Source organism: Mytilus edulis, chromosome 10, assembly GCF_963676685.1.
Source record: "Mytilus edulis chromosome 10, xbMytEdul2.2, whole genome shotgun sequence".
NCBI lineage: Eukaryota > Metazoa > Mollusca > Bivalvia > Mytilida > Mytilidae > Mytilus > Mytilus edulis.
In genome coordinates, this window is record NC_092353.1 from 58259651 (window position 1) to 58279362 (window position 19712).

Genomic DNA, 19712 nt, shown 5'->3' on the forward strand with positions numbered 1-19712 from the left:
TTTTTTCTTTCTATTTAGCCATGGCATTGTCAGTTAATTTAAGAATAATGAGTTTGAAGTCTTTCCCCTTCATGTGCTATGGATTTGAATACAGCAAATCAGAATAAACCTGTTACAAGCCTTATAAAAAGATTTGGTATGATTGCCAACAAGAGACCAAAATGACACAGAATCTAACAATTATAGGTATCTCTAAGGTCTTCAACAATGAACAAACCCATGCTGCATAGTCAGCTATAAAAGGCCCCTAAATGACAATGTTAAACAATTAAACGAGAAAACTAACAGCTTTATTTATATTTTTAACAAGAGTGCACACACTGAAATGTCTCGCCTTCTTTTCTAATTCTTGATACTATCTTGATAGACCTAAATTATAAAGCTTTATTACAACTGTCACATAAACTCAACATTAACCAAGAAAATGAAACATTGATGAATGAACAGTTGAAATGAGGTCAAGGTCAGATGAACCATGCCAGGCAGACATGTACAGCTAACAATTATTTAATATTACAAAAATATATGACTTATTGTTTATAAATAAAGAAAAAGAGACCAAAACACAAACACTTAAAACTTAGCAATGGACCGTGAAAATGAGGTCAAGTTCAAATTAAACCTGCGTAACCGACATATAAATCATAAAATATGTCCATACACCAAATATAGTTGACCTAATGCATAAAGTATTAAAAAAATAGACCAAAACTAAAAAACTTAACTTTGACCACTGAACCATGAAAATGAGGTCAAGAACAGATGACACCTGTCAGCTAGACATGTACACCTTTCAATCATTCCATACACCAATTATAGTAGACCTATTGCATATAGTATGAGAAAAACAGACCAAAACACAAAAACTTAACTATAACCACTGAACCATGAAAATGAGGTCAAGGTCAGATGACACCTGTCAGCTAGACATGTACACCTTTCAATCATTCCATACACCAATTATAGTAGACCTATTGCATATAGTATGAGAAAAACAGACCAAAACACAAAAACTTAACTATAACCAATGAACCATGAAAATGAGGTCAAGGTCAGATGACACCTGCCAGTTGGACATGTACACCTAACAGTTCTTCCATACACCGAATATACTAGACCTATTGCTTCTAGTATCTGAGATATGGACTTGACCACCAAAACTTAACCTTGTTCACTGATCCATGAAATGAGGTCGAGGTCAAGTGAAAACTGTCTGACAGACATGAGGACCTTGCAAGGTACGCACATACCAAATATAGTCATCCAATTACTTATAATACGAGAGAAATTTACATTACAAAAAATCCTAACTTTTTTTTCAAGTAGTCACTGAACCATGAAAATGAGGTCAAGGACAATGGACATGTGACTGACAGAAAGTTCGTAACATGATGCATCTATATACAAAGTATGAAGCATCCAGGTCTTCTACCTTCCAAAATATAAAGCTTTTAAGAAGTGAGCTAACACCGCCGCCCCCGCCGCCGGATCACTATCCCTATGTCGAGCTTTCTGCAACAAAAGTTGCAGGCTCGACAAAAAATGAACCAAAAACATATGTAACACCTAAACAAACAACAACACTACAAGCCTTGTATACAAGTTGTTTATTTTTTAATAGAGTGAGACATGAGTATACTCTACTAAAACTAATGTGCAACCTTAAAAAAAAAACATTGAAGACAAATAACTCTTCTGCTGCCTACTAGAAAATGTTAAAATCAAAACAGATTACATTTTCCAAGATTGTATTTCCAAAGAACTGCATATAATTTAATTAGGTTTTGTTTTTGTAATTAAACACAATGACTTCTTCCTAGAATGTTTATTCACTAAATGCCTCGGTTGAGTTATGGATGATTTGTAATGAAAAAAATATTTTTAAATTGATAAATGATTTGAACCTTCCGTACTGTGAGTACTTTCAGATCTGTACTTTGCGTCTTCATACATTTTTTCATATTTTTTTTGTTAGTTCTTGATTTTACACATGGACACTATCCATATAACGGGAGTGTCAGGTGCGTACAATTCCCCCCCTTTTTTCTTTCTGTATATGCAGTAGTTGCTATATCATGATTATTGGTTTTGTTGTGTACGTAAATTTGAATGTTGGTTTTCTAATTTGAATGATTTTACATTTTTCAAGTTTTGCTCATTGTTTAAGGCCATCAGGTGTCTCATAGTTGCTACCATAGATCGTTTCAATAGTTATTTCATCGGATATCATACCACATCTCCTTATAAAGGGAACTTTCTTCCATTAAATTAAACCAAGTCTTTCACATATTTTAATTGTTGTCAATTTTACAATCAACTATTCCATGTATAGGTGAAGAATAAATACATATTCAATATAAACATTTTGTACATACAAACACAATCTTGGTAATTATCAACATTAATTACAATGAATAATCCCTGACTATAAACATGATAAATCCGGCATAAGACAGAAAAGAAGGAAAGAAGATAAAAAGCCAAAAGTTCAACTTCAATAATGCACATGCAGCAGTTTTGTTTTTACTTTACAATCTCCAAAATAAACTTTATGCTCCTCAATGCAATATGTTTTTTTAAATTTGTTTCACAATAGATAGACACAAAATTAAATTTTGCAAACCTTGACTGTTGGGATTATTTTGAAGGAAATTGAAAATTTATGTTTTATTAACCACCATATTTATGTTATTCACAGACAAATGCAATCTGGATCAATATTTATGGGTAATCTCCCTTTTATCTTTATAAACCTGTTTTAAGGAAAAATAATCCTTTACACATTTTTTTCACAAAAATCTTACAATTTATATAAAAATATATTGTAACAATCTATTCAAGAGCCTACAAAATATACAAATTGAAATCTTTTTTTTATTTTTAAAAAGATTGAAACATATTCTATGAAATATACACATGATCATGATGATATATATATACAAAAATTAAATTAAGGAAAAAGTCAATGCATTAATTTGATATCACAGTCAACACAATTATAAGTGAGTTCAATGTTAGTCAACAGACAGGCTATTTGTACTTTTCTATAAAGAGTATTCACAGTTAATATACAATAAAGAATTCGGCTTGGCACAATGTCATCAAGCAAGTCAAGTATCCATTCTTCAATTTTAGGACTTCAAATTTAGTACATAGATGTATCCATTTAATTCAGATGTAACTAGTGGGTCGCTGAGAGTGTGCAATGGAATAATAAATTCTGAAGCAGAGAATCCTTGACCTTTCCAAAGTCCACTTTCCAATGAACAATTTTGTAAACAATGTACAACTGCCCAATAACGAGTTTGTTCACTGGGGAAATTATGTTCTATTAGGAATGCAATCCTTCCAATGCAAACTTTGTTCTGTTTGTTTAAAAATGACACAAATGATGAGTCCCTCTTGTTCATTTGAGATGAAACGCCATTATATCGCACATTATGGTGTAATGTTGATTTGTTACTAACTACCAGTGAATGAATTTTTTTGGCAAAGGATGGCATTGAGGAACTTATAGTATTGTCGAAATTCTTCATTTGTTCTTGTAAATAACATGGAATCTGAAATTCTTCAACTCTGCCAATGCTTGTAAAAACAGAATCTGTGGATATGGCATTACTCATCTTTTCACGAACAAAAGCTGCAGCATTTGAGATAGAATTTGTGTTACTGGTTGCTGGCATCATTTTCTGACTCAGCATCATGTACACACACCAATCATAAATCTGTAAAATATAAAGAAACAGTTTGTACCAGATTGTACTGTAAATTTGATCTACAAACAAAAAGGAGGTTATGAATTAAGTAATATTAAATTCAATAATAAGCAAAAATTAATCCCTGACAAATTTAAAAATATAAACAACAAACAATAAAATTAAAATCTACTGACAGATATATATTGTGAACTTAATTCAAGGGTCTTTTATTTAAAGTTATTCAGTTATGTTCAATGTCAGTAATAATTGAAATGTATTAAATGTGAAAGCACTTTTTTCCAACAATCATCAGCAGCCCTTTCATCATATATAAATTGTTGTTCCAACATGTATAAAATCTTCATTTTTTTGGCCTGTTTCTGTTAAGGAAGGGAAATTCATACAATGATTCCTTCCTTAAAAGAAATACTTTTTAAATGCATTATTAATAAATTCAAAAAACTATACAAAGAAAGACAACTCCTTAAACATATAAGAGACAATTTGTTTACCTACACTAACTTGAAAATATTGAGAAAGTTTAATGATTGCATTAAAAATATTATTGATTTTTTGCTTATATCCACATCTACATCCTTCGAACTCAGGTGTAAAGTTGTCTCATAAACAATCATACCACATCACTTTATATTTAAACTACAGATACAAGCAATAACCAAGAACTTTTATTTTTACATTTTCAAATAAGAAAAATAATTTTGAAAACTACACAGACGAGAAAAATTGCAATTACCACATATGTTTCCATTATGGTAGCCTCTTCGCCTCCTTTCTTTAATCCTTGTCTCGACATCCAACCATTTGCCCTTTCATATGGAAATAACCATCTCCCATAAAGTGGTCCATTTTCTGCTATTCCATCCACTATATGATGCAAAAGGTGTGTAACCAGATTCTGAAAGAGTAAATGTTTATTACAGGATTATTATTTTCCCACACCATAATTATGATAATGATTCACATCCACAATATAGTTCCCTCTACCCAAAACTGACTTTCAATACTTATGTAACGGTGTTGCAATAAAAAAATATCATGTGCTTTTGTATTGAAAACCTTACAATATACTAAGGCAGTTAAGTCAATGTTATGTAACGTTAAATTGAAATTTATGTTGCTCAGACATACTATTCACAACTAGATACAATATGAAGATATTCATCCGTCAATCATGTATTACATTTCTTTGTAAACGGTAGTACATTGAATGATAAGAAATATTCAAATATTTATATATTTCTTTATCATGTAAATACATGAAATATGTCACAATGTGTTAAGTATATTCCTTTTGTCATTCTAGCACTAGCCTATAGTTTTTAATTTCTGTGTCATTTTGACTCTTGTGCAGAATTGTCTCATTTGCAATCATACCACACCTTCTTTTTTGTATATATATATATAGCATGTCTAGATAATCATTTTGAAAAAATGATCACAAAACTAAGTACCTGTCGCCTGTTGCATTATGATAGTGTCAAGTTTGGAAAAGTCAGCTTTTCATTGCTTTTATTTTGGCTTGATATTGGAATATTGTTGAACTGAGTGGTTGATTTTTCTATTTATGAATATTCTTTAAACATAAAACGTGCAAATACAGTAAAAAAAAACAATGATGGAATATGTATGTTTATTAATAACACGAGTATCATTAATTTCACATAATACCTTATTTTATCATGTTTATTACAAGAATGTGTCCTCAGTCCACAGATGGCCGATCGCACTATCATTTTCAATGTTCAGTGGACCGTGAAATTGGGGTAAGAACATGTGCAGAAAGTTTCAAGTTGATTAGACTTCAACTACATCAAAACCTACTTTGACCAAAAAATGTATCCTGAAGCTTGCACTATCATTTGCTATGTTCAGTGGTCCAAGAAATTGGGGTCAAAAGTCTAATTTGGCATTAAAATTAGAAAAATCATATCATAAGGAACATGTGTACTAAATTTTGAAGTTGATTGGACTTTAACTTAATAAAAAAATACCTTGACCAAATACTTTAACCTGAAGCGGGTTGAAGGGACGGAGGGACCCACAGATCAGAAAACATTAGGTTCCTCTGCTATCGCAGGAGGGGAATAAAAATGCTTACCTGCAGGCTAAGAGGGAAATCTCTTTCTAATAAGGCTAAGGCTGCATGGGTATCATCCTGAAGTTGTTTGATCTCGGATATCTCGAACTCTTGCTGAGTCATTCTGACAATTACTTCCAATACAGTAAATAAGGTTGTTTCCTGTCTCTTAGGCAGAAGTCCCTTTATGCACCATTGCAATGCGCCCGTTTTAACAAACTGCAATTAAAAAATAATAGTGATTACAAATTTGCTTCAAAAATTCTTTACCATGTTAACATGTAATGCATAGTGTCAGGTTGTATTTGAATATACTAGTATTTATATTAGAAGTAGCAACATAAAAATCCAAAATAAGATGCAAATATAAGATACATGTCCCAAGATCAAAAACCTTTTATAATTTACAGCCAATTTCATTGGGTGTGTAGCCAAAGGTAATGTCTTTTGTTTGTTATTTTGTTTTTGTTTTAATTAATAGTTTCATATTTTTCGATTTCATCATGTCTATACAAGTATACAGTATTTTGTTTTACTCATTGTTGATGACCATTTGGTTGCCTAAATTTTATTGACATCAACGTTATTTAAACTTTAGAAAATTTGTGTATACATGTAGTTGTCTCATTGGCAATGCTACCATCATGACCATATTTCCATAGTTTCAGAATATGTACAATGTATGATGACACGACTGGTCTATTAAAATATGTTAAATAAATATTTATACAATCAGGGGTACATGTACTACTTGTTAAAGTTATTTTTAATTACTTGAAGAAGCAATATTAATTTACTTATAAATATAAGTAAATTTGTAGGATACTTATACAAGTGAATTTTATTTACTTGTATAGGTAAAACAAATATTGGCTGAGCTATGTCCCTTAGACATTCAGATTTTTTACTTGTGGAAGTAAAAAAGTAATCTTATCTTCTTTTATTGAATTCTTATGATTTCTTTGCTCAAATAGAATTTTAAATTATCTGCCCTTTTACAGATGTCTTTACTAATCATTTATGTGTAATTTCATGGACAATGAAAATCCCATTTGTCGGTTATCGTCAGAACACTGCTCATTTACAAGCCCCCCCCCCCCCTCCCCCCCCCAAGGAGCAACTTTTGATGGCCTTGGGATACTTAAGATCTTTGACAATCTGTTTCTTTGTTGAACTAATGAGATGAAACATTGAACTTTAATAAAAACAAAAAGGGGACAAACCTGGGAAAAGTCATTAAAGGCATGATTTTACATCTCAAAACTTGAAGAATTTTGTGGGATTGCAAGAAAAATTTACTTATACTTGTAAGTTTTTGAAAAAAATAAGGGGAGATTATTCAAATATTATTTATTTACTTATGTGTATATATTTTTTTTTACTTCTCGAAGTAAATAAAAATAACTTGTACAAGCAGTACCCATGACTGTTATATGAGATCAAATTTAACATAACATTTATTTTTAATCTGTACATACCTGTAATTTTGAATTCATAGTCCGTAATGTCCATGGTTTTGTAAAATGGAGCCCTGGAGAGATTTCTACACCAGCTGGATATTTGATTGCTGTTGCACGTCTGTCTGCTTCCTTCACAGAATCAGTTGATAGAGTCCAGGGTGCTGGTGGAAGAGTCTCACTACTCATAGTTTTTCTTTTCTTTGATGGTGGTTCAATTGCAACCTGCTCAGCTGCTGTCTCTTGTGGCCATGTCTGTGGAAACCGCTGGTGATGTTTTTCACAGAGACGCACTTTTTTGGTGTCAGATTTCCCAACCAGCAGGTCCATAACATGGCTTATGAAATCTGCTATGGTATGCATTCCGTCTGGTTGCATCTGCTGGTTTCTGTCATGATAGGGTAACTTCATAATACTGTACTTTCCTTTCAGTCCAGTCGCCTTCTGAAAATTATTCTGTTGATTTCGGTTTGGTTTATTGTCAAATATTTCTCTCAAATGACGTTCTTCTTCATTGGTGTATGTGACTGGCTGCTGTTTCAGTTCCACTGATCCATTTGAGAAGCGGTTACTACTACGCAAAGGATGGTTTTCAGGAAGAAACTGTCTATTTGACAAATGAATAGTCTTACTTAGATGTTTGCAATAAATACCAGTTTCCTTGCAATAGCCACATGATCTCAAACCACTATGCCCACTTATATGTAACAGTTTTGAATACGCAGGAATGTCACATAAAAATTGCAAAAGGGCAACTTTCACTTTTACTGGTGCTTTTCGGTAGCTGTTGTATGTAGGGAATTCTGATAATTTAAGTATTTCATCAACCAGCAAATCTATGTAAGGTTCCAGTGACTTTGGTTCAGAACCATTTCTACCACTTGGTATTATTCCTACTAAAAGCATTGGACCAAGAAGTTGACGGATTTGAACAGGCAAGTTTATCCATGTTAACAAGAGTGGCCACATAGACTTTTGTGTTGATAAATGTTTATTTGGGTTCACCCCATCTGTAAAGAGTGCTAGTGGTACAGTTTGTTGTTCCTCATGATCACCAAATACACCTTGGTCTGTATACCAGTTTTTGTAGACATTGCTATCTGTAAAGTCACATAACTTTCCATTTGAATACACTTTATTCGCGTAAAGAAGTTTACACAGATTTGACGTACCAAACCATCTGTTTAGTCTCGGTGCAATTGGCATATAATGAAAAACTTTCTGACTGGAATTTTTTACTTTGCGTGGTTCTTGACAGATAGGACAAGAAGCTAAGTCACTATAATTTCCATTGTCACACGACCTGAACAAAATGCAGTCATTAATGCAGGCATCATACTTTTGTAGCGGCATTAATAATGGCTTTATCAAGCTTTTAGCTTCTTTAAATGTTGGAGGCAAAGAATTGGGTTGTGGCAAATGAGACTTCTCTGTCTGGAGAGCATTTGACATAGCTGACTTCGACATTCCATTGTTTGTTGAAAATACATGAAAATGCTGAAATACTGCCTCTAGTAATGTAACACTGGAACTTGCATATAATTTCTGGCTAAAGTTTTCCTTGAGATGGAGATTTTCATCAAATAATATGTCTGGTATGATCTGGCTTTCATCAAACTTAAAAACCTTCTGCTTGTGTGCGTGGTAAGTCTTTATATTGACATTTGATCCTCTGCATAACATACAAAAGCACTGCTTGTAACATGAACCTGAAAGAAAAACAATATTTATCAGGAATAGTCAACCTAAAAAATATGTGAATATTCATGGTCTGATTATCAGAACAGACGAACATGTTTCATACTTTAAATACATGTTGATTCATTCATTTGTACTAAATAAAATTTATAAATGTATGTCCCATTAGCACATTATCTACACTTGCTATAGTCCTTTTTCCTGTTGGCATATTTGCAAACCCAGTTTTTTTTTAATATGTTGTTGTGTTGTGTTACTGTCTATATTCATTTCAATTGCGACATGTTTTCATTTATTCTATGACAAACAACCTGTGCTTTGCTCATTGTTGGAGGACGTACCGTGACCTATAGTTGTTAATGTCTATGTTTATGGTAAAATTTCAGTGAGAGCCATAATGCTTGTGCTTGTTTTTGATTTTGAACATTCTTGTAAAATTTCATTAGAGATCTTAACGTACAGAAACCTAAAAGAGGGTCTATAACAGTTGAAGTGTTATATAGAGAAAAAGAAACATGTTTTTTTTATTTGTCTTTGCATGGATACTTATCAATCTAAAAACTGTGATACATGAAACAAGGGGCAATATATTATATTTTTTTGGCTAACTTAAATTAGTGTATACAAGTTCTTGTGACATTAATATTATTGTCTTTAAGTACACTAAACTATAGATATAAAACAGTTCATCAGTAGTTTGACAATCATGTGCCTTGTATATATTTATACAATGTATACATGTAGTACACTGTACACCCATGTTTTGATAACAGTTATAACAGAAAACCACTGTGATCAAATCAAGTACTGTAAAATACAAGTACCTAAATATTACAATAGTTTTAAAGTAAAGAAATAGTACTTAATATAAAAAGTAAATGTCCAGTACTGCATGTTTTTAGTACAGAAATAGTACCTATGCAAAAGTAGCTGTGTAGTCCAAATGAAATTTTACTAATCTGGGGCATCGGACTAGTGGTTATAACCGTGCAGACTAGATACATGTAATTGCCTTCATCCTTCTCATTCCAACTTTGGTGAATAGTTGTCTTATTGACAATTATGCTGCATCTTCATTTTATCATAATTATAAATTTAACTTAGAAACATGATAAATGGGACTTTGCAATTTTTTGTTTCAAAGTTGTTTTCTTTTCTTAACTAAGACATATATTGTTTTACATTTTTAACAGAGTACATGTATATACAAAACATATAAACCAAATGCTTACAAGTTTATTCTCCCTACATTCAAAGATTTGTATAGTAAATACAAATCTTTGATTTCAATTCAATTCAAAATATTTTATTGTTCAAATATCAAATGTACATTTAAACAAAGGGATTGGACAAAAGGCAGTGCCTATACAAATCCTTTCCCATACAAGATGGATTGAATAACATGCATGATAGTATATAATTTTCTGATAAGTTAATAGATCATACGTTGTTGCAGTGAGTCAGGGAGGCAGTTCCTCCACTTCTTGAAGTATTTTTTGTGTATACATATATAAATAACTATGTTAACAAAGTTAAAGCAAGACCTACTGAAGGTGATGTCGAATTTTATACCAAAATAATAAGTGTTGGTTAGGAATCAAGTAGATCATAAAGTGATTTTTACTCAAATTCACAAGCTCACTGCAACAAAGTTGTTCTATTTATATGAATAAAAAGAATTGATTGGCCCTTTTTTGCAATACATAAATAATTTAGTGTACCATCTTATTACATGACTATTAATTTCTTGATTTTTGATAGACATACTACATTTAATTTTTGGGATGAATATTAAAAGATTCACTGCACCTCTAAGTTAATGACTTTTGAAAATAAAAGGAATTTTCACAAGAACACTGTACATGAACTGATTTCTTGCTATAAAAAAAACATGAAAAATTTCAGTATAAATAATAATATTAAACATCTACACACGTCAAAAACACATGTCTTAAGAGTCGCCTTTGATGAATGTCCGTACATGTACAAAAAATGTAACAGTACCACTATTGAAGTGAAGTACTGTAATATCTCAATACAGAAGATGTGGTCAACTGGTCTAAAGCCCTTGTTATGAAGCTAAGCAATTGGTGTTGTAGTGTGTCAAAGGTGTGAGTTTGAAGTCCACTAAGGGACAGACAAAAATATGTCAGCATTTGTATCTATGACAATTTGTGTATGTCTCATTGTTGTGAACTAATGGGAAATTTAACATTTTTTTTTCACCATAAATTAAATCTGCTTTTCTTTCCCATCAGGACATGCAAAAATTAAAAAAAAAAACATAAAGTACATGTACATGCTGCAATAACATGAATAATGTGAAGTTGCATGAGCCCAGTTTCTCTTGTGGTTGTAATTTATTTCCTGTTTAATTAATCTGTCTTTATAAATTATGCATGTACATGTATCACTGTATAGACTTTATATAAATAAATCTTTGCATGAACATATCAATGATTCAGTTTATATATTTTTTTCTTTTTATTAAGTACACATTTGTTTATAACAGCTACATCACTGACATTAATGATTAAACTGGGGTTGACTGACTCAGAGTTCTAATTAATTAGACATTAAAATAAGACAAAACTTTTATAAATAATATTGACTTGTCAGCCATCTTGGAAATCCCCATCACAACATACACAAATTTTGAAAATGAGGCATCATCTAGTGATCATACAACCTCATTTAATACCTTATTTCTTTCATTAAAAGTATTAAGGGATTATAAAAGAAATCAAAACAATACAAGATATAATAAGGATGCTTATTATTACCAATGACAGGCATCAATGTAGATGATCTGATTAGCAAATAAAATATCAAAGGAATTTACTCACCACTGTTTTCTTTTTCAAAGTCCATCATCAAAGACAAAGTTGATACAACAACACAAATTATAAAGTACTGTCTAAACATCACACTTTTATCATCACATATTGTCTACATCACTTATTATTTCTTTTCAAATTCTTAATTAAACAAAATCAACTCAAATTACACTTTATGGTTTCAATCACACTAATCACATACTAACACTTCAAAATTTAAAACAATACATTTGAAATATGCATAATTCTGATTGGTTAATGTTAATCTAATTTGATTGGACCACCAATCATATAATTTGTAACTGATCATTAACTTGAATGAGGCTTCCTGATTCAATTTTAATTAATTTACTCAAAATAGTTTCAAAAACAAATTGAAATAAAAATAAAATACTTTAGAAAAATACATATTCAACTACCAAATTTTACTATGAACACCACTTTCACCACCAACATGAGCAATCAGCAGGGTATGTGGACCCCTAACCAGTTTGTGATGCCAAATAGTTATCAACCAGCTTACACCAGACCAAATACCTCAATGGAGTGCCCAGTTAAAGACTGTTCCTGTGAGTGCTGCAAGAACTCACAGAGAGGTACACCTTGTGTTCGTCAAGCAAATACCTTAAAGTCAGATGCATCATCCCAGACAGAAGGTGTGGACTTCCTAACTCAAAAGCCATCAGACAACAAGGTTTACTTCAAAAGAGGAACATTTCACCATACCCTTGTACAAGTAAGACAGATTTTACTTTATAAACAGTATCCCTTCAGAATGTAAAAAAAAAGTTAAAAATGAATTTATTTGTCCTATCTAAATAAACCATCTATAATTTGTTTAAGTGTCATTGAATAATGAATATATATATATATATATATAAGAGAAAGAATGTTAGTGTAGTGTCACATTAACTTAAATGGTAATATTCATAAAAGTACAGTTAAGATTTGATGCATTTAATTCTTAATACTTTATAAATGTTTTGGCTTAATGCAAGGAGACATTCTTTCCCCTATATTATTCTATTTCATGTTAATCACTTTAAAAATGAATTCAGCATTAATGGAAACTATATACATTGGTCCCATGTATAGATCTTTACTTTAAACATGTTTAAAAAGTCTATTATAAGGCTTGATATTTGATCTCTGTTTGTATTATAAGTTGTTGTATATATATATATATTGTCTGATCAAATATGTTACACTATAATAAATTAATTATTTATTTTATTTTTATTTATTTTATTTTATTTAATATTTCAATTTACATGCATTATTGACTGTTGTTACCTTACAACCTACCCATTAAATCATGTTAAATTTTTAATTGACAACCAGCTTAAATTTAGTATAATTCACCATCCTCATATATAATTAGTTTGTATATATTATAAAAATTTCCATGCATTAAAAGTTTTTAAAAGAACAAATACCATTATTCATGATATTGTTTAAAACTCAAATATTTTTTGAAATGCTATCCCTGAACATGCTAAATGCAAGTTACAATTTGATAATCACAATAAACACTGTATAATCTTGTGATGTTTCCTAATTTATTTTTGTTTGAAATTCAACATTTCATCATTTTTTTTCTTTTGTAGAGAAAAATCAGTGATGTTATTAGCAAGTATGAGTTAACCAGCAAAAAGAATCTGTTTTTTGGCAAAGCAGTTATTGAGGTCCTGACTTCTTTTCCTGGCCTGGAGTTCTCCACAGAAAACAGAGATAAAGTGTGTCAACGTGTTGCAAAGGCCATTAGATGGAAAAAGTTCTCAGTCAAAAGGTAAGTTTACTTTTTAATGCCATAGTAATGCAAATTTTACTTCTGATGAAAGGGATTGCAAATTTCAAATTTTATTTAAGTTCAAAAGCTGTGTAGTAAACATCAATTTCAGAGACAGCAAGCCAACAACACATGTTTTACATAAGAACATCTTACTTAAATAGTTTTAATTATAACAAACATGTGTTTATATCATATACATATATAATCAACTTAGATTAATATCATCTGTCATTTGTTTGAGAAGTGCTGTATATATCATGTATATTATTGCCTCTTGCACGGCTGTCCACTCAATATTTTGTCTATTTACCATGTTTACAGTGAATTGTTTTAATAATTAAAAATAGTACTGATGGTGAGTTTAAAAACCGTTTTTATTAAACAATGTCATAAAAAAAGCAGTAAGCAATATATTTCTATCATTGTTTTTCAGAAAACTCAAAAAGCAGGAAGTACACAATGAAGTAAGACCTGATGTGCCAGTAATAGCAGATATTGTTCCAGAACCCAGAGCTGACAGTCCACAACCAGCAAGTCCAGTGGCAGGCCCTTCTGTGCCACTTACACCTCCAACTGTCCAACCAAGCCAAAGGTATATTTAAGACTGCATCACACTTATGATCACTTATTCTAATACAAATTTGACTAATATCATTAATTGTTTTTATTTAAATGTTTAGCCAAAAAATCCACAAATATTAATACAATGACATCATATTAAATGAGAATGACAGAACTCAATAGAATAGTATTTTTTAATTTTCATGGTAATTTAAAAATAAACAATTTAAAGATTTTTTTTAATTTCCAATGACCTAAAGTGAAATGAAAATTATAGTAAACAATGCATACCAAATATGATAATGTAACAACAAAAAAGGTTCTGATGAGAAGCATCAAGTTTTTTAATCCAAATACACTGTATAAAGAAAATATTTGCAATTACATGTATGTAGTCAAATATAGACGCATGATACAAGGGTGATTAAACTTTGTAATTCTGTAATTTTATTAATTGTAACTAATTATTTTCAATTTACTTTCAGTGACTTAGATTCAGATGATGACATCCTTCTGATCTGCCTCCAAAAGAACCAGCAAGACAAGGCAACAGTATAAACATTGCTTAAAATAAGTTTTATTTATTGTGTGCTTTTATTTATGATAGAAAAAATATTCATGTATCTTATGGTGAAATTCATCAAATTTGTTTTTCTTTTTATTTATTTATGAACCTGTGGTTAATTTGAAGAAAGTATATATATTATATATTTCATGTCATATACATTAAGCATGTGATGTCAAATTAAACTATGATCAATGATGACTTTATGATTTTATTGTATAATTATAGTGTGGTTCAGGAGTTTTGTGTGCCTTTACAGCATTATACAATCATCTTGTTTCGCAATACCCCTGATGGTTTCATTTTCAACCCTCAAGGCAATAAACTGTAGTGTTATAATCCTTTAATACCTAAGGGTGCATATAAGAATTCCAGATTATTACCTTTAAAAAAATCCTGCAGTTTATTACCTATTCAAATTTCGTGTCTGTATGGTGATGAAGGAAGTGATTAACAACCTTGACTGGCTTTTTTGTCTGTATGTGATGATTTCTTGCTCAGTATTATATTGATTATTTTCTAATTCTATATCATGTTACAATTTATTTAACTTTTAATACAAATTTATTTATTCTAAACTTCTCATAATACTTTACTATCATTCATAAAGAGTGATGCTTATTGAGATACTTATTTGTGTTTGTTTTTACTTAAATATGCAGAGTTAAAATAAAACATTGACCTGACATGTAATGCTGACCTGACAGAAGTGAATGAACATTACAGTATATCAATCATGTCAATAATACTTGTACATCAACCAAACAAAAAAAGTAACCAATAATACATGTAGAAGTATATATAACTATAATAAAATGACCACCACTTACATCTTATAGCTACATTTTGTACATGTATATATATATAAAAATTCACATATTTCTTGTTGTGGTGGACCATACATGTCAATATTGAAATATGAATAAAAGGAGATGTTAGGTATAAATGCAAAAGACTACAGTCCAAAAACAAAACTAACAAAAAGTCCTTTGAAATTTGACTTAGAGGGAACAATCTACACATGTATGTAAAATATGTTGCACGTGCAAGCACACAAGCATCTTTCTTTCATTATGTATGTCACACAGGATTGTTTACTGGCATAACTACAAACGTTTTGAGGACAAACATTTATTGTTCAGATTTTCACTTTTTCAGCGTCTTCCTTTTTTTCATAAATTTTGTCCATTAGTCTCTTTACTTAAGACTTTATAGTGGCGGATCTATAACTTTGCCTTAGGGGGCACTCCGGTTATGCTTCAATGATTCCCTATGTAATCAACCAAATTTTCCCACGAAAGAGCTAGGGGGTTGGGGCCCCCAGGATTGGCCTATGCTTTATCACACAGTTATTGTCTTTTCTTCAGTTTTTAGCAAATGTTCCTCTTTGTCATTTATTCTGCACTTTTAATTATGTCATATTATTCTCTATCCAGTTAACCCAGCCCAGACCCTCATATGATTGTGATCATTACTTTTGAGCATGTTGAGTGTGCAAGACTTCCTTTAGTTAAAATATGGGGTCAATAATTAATTTGACTGCACATGAAAGTCAGGAGTGCACTTAAACATGATGAAGTGACTAACGGTCATTTCATATTATTTATCGCCATATCAGCACATGGGGGGATAAATAGGTGATTTTCCTATTTTCAATTGTACTGTACATGTATATATATGGTCAAATCATATGTTTTCGTACTTCATATGAATTAGTACTATGCATGTATTGTCAATGGAAATTGTGACGTCATATTGAAAACTTTATAGAAAAAAAACCAATGAGATATATGGATAGTATTTCTTGAAAAACAGAACATAAAAATATTGTGCTGTGTGCTGACTAGTCCAAATAATTATGACGTTTGGCAAGGCTATTTTATTTTTTTTCTGGGACGCGAGAAAAAAATTAAAATCGCCTTGCCAGACGTCATAATTATTTGGACTATGCGCTGACATGAAGGGGGTAAATGGGGGGAGGGGGGATAAATAATGCATTTTCCTCAAAGAAGTCCCCTCCATGGGCTGCCTAGTTACATGCTATTATGCAGGAGTGCGCCTTTTAGAACTGTGATTGATGAATACTGTTTTAAGAAATATATGTGCACAAAAACAGTTCAAATCCTGAGGGGGGATAGGAGGGGTCCTGATCCCGAAATCCCGGACTTAAAAAAACGAAATCCCGAGGTCCCGAATTTAAATAAAGTAAATCCCGACGTCCCGAAATCAGAAAAAAAGGATTCCCGGATCCCGAAAGGGTCAATCCCGAAATCCCGAGCTTAAAAACACCCGATCCCGGAGTCCCGATAAAGGTCATATCCCCCCTCAATCCTGGTTCCGAATAAACTCGTAAATGTAAAATGATAGCCTGTTGGGTATACATATCGTTTAATTATACTTACCAAATACAATTCCCGGCTCAGCTTAAATTTTGGTTCTATGATATGTATCTGCCCGCGAACAATGCCATAATTGATCATAATATTATGTGTAGATGCACATGCGGCGGCAAGCCGACCGACCGACAATAGTTAAGTTACTGTAATTAAAGTCAAATAAATCGTTTACGGTGAAGAATTATTTCCGTTTTAGATGTCATCATTTTTTTCAAATATAATAAGTTCTTAATCTCTCCTGCATTGTTGTAAAATTCTATTCCTAATATTTTATCGGAAGCTTCTGGTATGATGAAACAAGAACTTTGACATAGTCTACAGCACAGAATTCGAATAAAACAAAGACGGAATATATTTTAAGTTGGATATGTCATGGCAAAAAACGGAAAAATAAAATTATAATACAATAATTCATAATAACATTAATTATGGACCATTTCATAGCTGAACCAAATAGTGTATATAATGAGACTAAATAACTTCAAACGTTTAAAACGCTAAAATATTTGTTTTAACAAGTACGGACTGTGACAACCGTTAAAAGGTTTGTTTTAAACATTTCCCGACTGTGACAACCTTTAAAATGTTTGTTTGAAACATTTAACGACTGTGACAACCTTTAACACGCTGTAATAAACATTTTATGACTGTTACAACCTCTAAAAAGTTGTTACAAACATTTTAGAACTGTGCAAACTCTAAAAACGTTGTAACAAACACTTTACAACTGTCAAAATTCTTAAAACGTTGTAACAAACATATATTGACTGAATCAACTTCTGAAAAGTTGAGACAAACAAATTTCAACTGTCCCAACGTTTAAAAGGTTGGGACTAACATTATACAACTGCCACAACTTTTGAAAAGACTGTAGCAAATAGTTTTTGTCTGTGACAACCCCGTAAACCACTGCAACAGTTTTAAAATGACTGTGGGTCACAATTTTTGTTTTTCACAACCCCTAAAAGTGTTGGGACAGACATAAATTAACTGTTAAAACGAAAAACGGCAACTGTCACAACCCTGACAGTTATTATCAGTTGATTTGACAGTCATTTATGGTCTTATACAGACACAGACAGGCGTACAACAACTGTTACTGGTATGGACAGTTGTTTTTTCGTCCAGTAGTGTATTGTCAATTAACGTTTCAATTTGTTGTCGTATACATTCATTGTTTTAACTTTTCAAGCCTCTCATTGACTACACATACGTATTTGAAAATGTGTTTTCTAAAATTGTTAATTGTACCGTACGTTGTTGTAATTAATAAATGATAAATGTCGACAACTTTGTAGGGCTGTTTCAAATAAGAAATCATATTACGATATGTAATGTTTGTAGTGATCGGTTAATTGATAAAACACCTTTAGAAAAGTTACACCTACAGTTTTGTAAATATACACTTGGTATAAGAAAAACGGCATCAAATTTGGGTGCAAGGGACGATCTGGGTAGATTTCCTCTTAGACTAAATATTAAATTTCAATCTATATTGTATCTTATTAGATTATATTCTGATGAAATTAATCCTCTCTTAAAAGAATCCTTTATTTTGTCTCAACACTTCGACTGTGCAGGAATTTATTCTTTGTTCTCATTTATGAAACATATAGTAGAAGAAACTGGTATGGATTTGGACACTTTGAAAACATATTCCTCACAAAAGATAACTAAAAATATAAGAGAACTAATAAAATTAAAATTGAAGCATTTTTATGAAAAACTGGTAAATGATAAACTAAAATTTAAAAAAATAAATGGGAATTCAATTATGACTTCTTTGATAGAGGGTTGCTACTTTAGCGAAGTTTAAAAACAACAGAATCAACTGAAACAAGAATGAAGCAATGAAGAAGCTTACTGAGCTGAACTATAATACAAATGAAGAACTTGGGGAAAGAAGAATCGACCAAGAGAAATAGCATGACCAAATTTCTTTCGAGTACTCCATCTGCATTATTTGAACCGTCAGGACTAATGCGACAAGCTCAAAAGGCAACATTAGCTGATGCCGTATGTAACATTGGAAACTGTGCTTTGAGCAGAAAACTTGACTTTGAGCTACATTATGTCATTGATGTAGGTTCATTTATTTAACGCCTCCAATGGAATAAAGTAAAAACTTTTGGAGAGATAAGTCTACAGTATGTAGATTACATAAAACGTAGATATGACCAAGCAGTTATCGTACTTGATGTCTACACATCAAGACCTCGCACAAAGGATCATATACACATGCCGGCCAAAAGGTGTAGAAGGTGCTAACATCGTTTTCAAAACGACGATCCATATTTTTTACTAACAATTAAAATAAACAAAATGTAATAAATATGCTAATTGTGCCTTAGCAAAAGAAACAACTTCTAAACAGAACATGCAGATTTTCTAATTACATAATTTCTACTCTTTCTTGTATTTCACGGTACACTTAGTTCACATGAACCTTTTTACAGATCTAATGAGAGCAATCAAAAACTTAGTTCGATTAAAGTTTTGGATATACAAAAAAATAAGCTATTGTTGGGACCAGAAGTGTGCTATTTACTTCCATTCATTCACTCAATGACAGGATATTACACTACCTCGAGACTCTATGGTATTGAAAGA

At 31.4% G+C, this 19712-nt stretch overlaps 2 protein-coding genes across 2 annotated transcripts; one reads left to right on the top strand and one right to left on the bottom strand.

Moving 5' to 3' along the window:
• Positions 1-2278: 2278 nt before the first annotated feature.
• Positions 2279-17235, bottom strand: LOC139491545 (uncharacterized). Its single transcript, XM_071279294.1, has 5 exons — positions 17109-17235; positions 7275-8962; positions 5818-6015; positions 4453-4614; positions 2279-3725 (listed from the first exon to the last, which is right to left on the bottom strand). Exons 2-5 carry the CDS (start codon positions 8934-8936, stop codon positions 3132-3134), a joined length of 2616 nt encoding a protein of 871 aa, XP_071135395.1. The 5' UTR covers positions 8937-8962; positions 17109-17235; the 3' UTR covers positions 2279-3131.
• Positions 12182-14813, top strand: LOC139492506 (uncharacterized). The gene is made up of 4 exons (XM_071280677.1): positions 12182-12524; positions 13396-13577; positions 14014-14172; positions 14627-14813. Exons 1-4 carry the CDS (start codon positions 12219-12221, stop codon positions 14697-14699), a joined length of 720 nt encoding a protein of 239 aa, XP_071136778.1. The 5' UTR covers positions 12182-12218; the 3' UTR covers positions 14700-14813.
• Positions 17236-19712: the final 2477 nt, after the last annotated feature.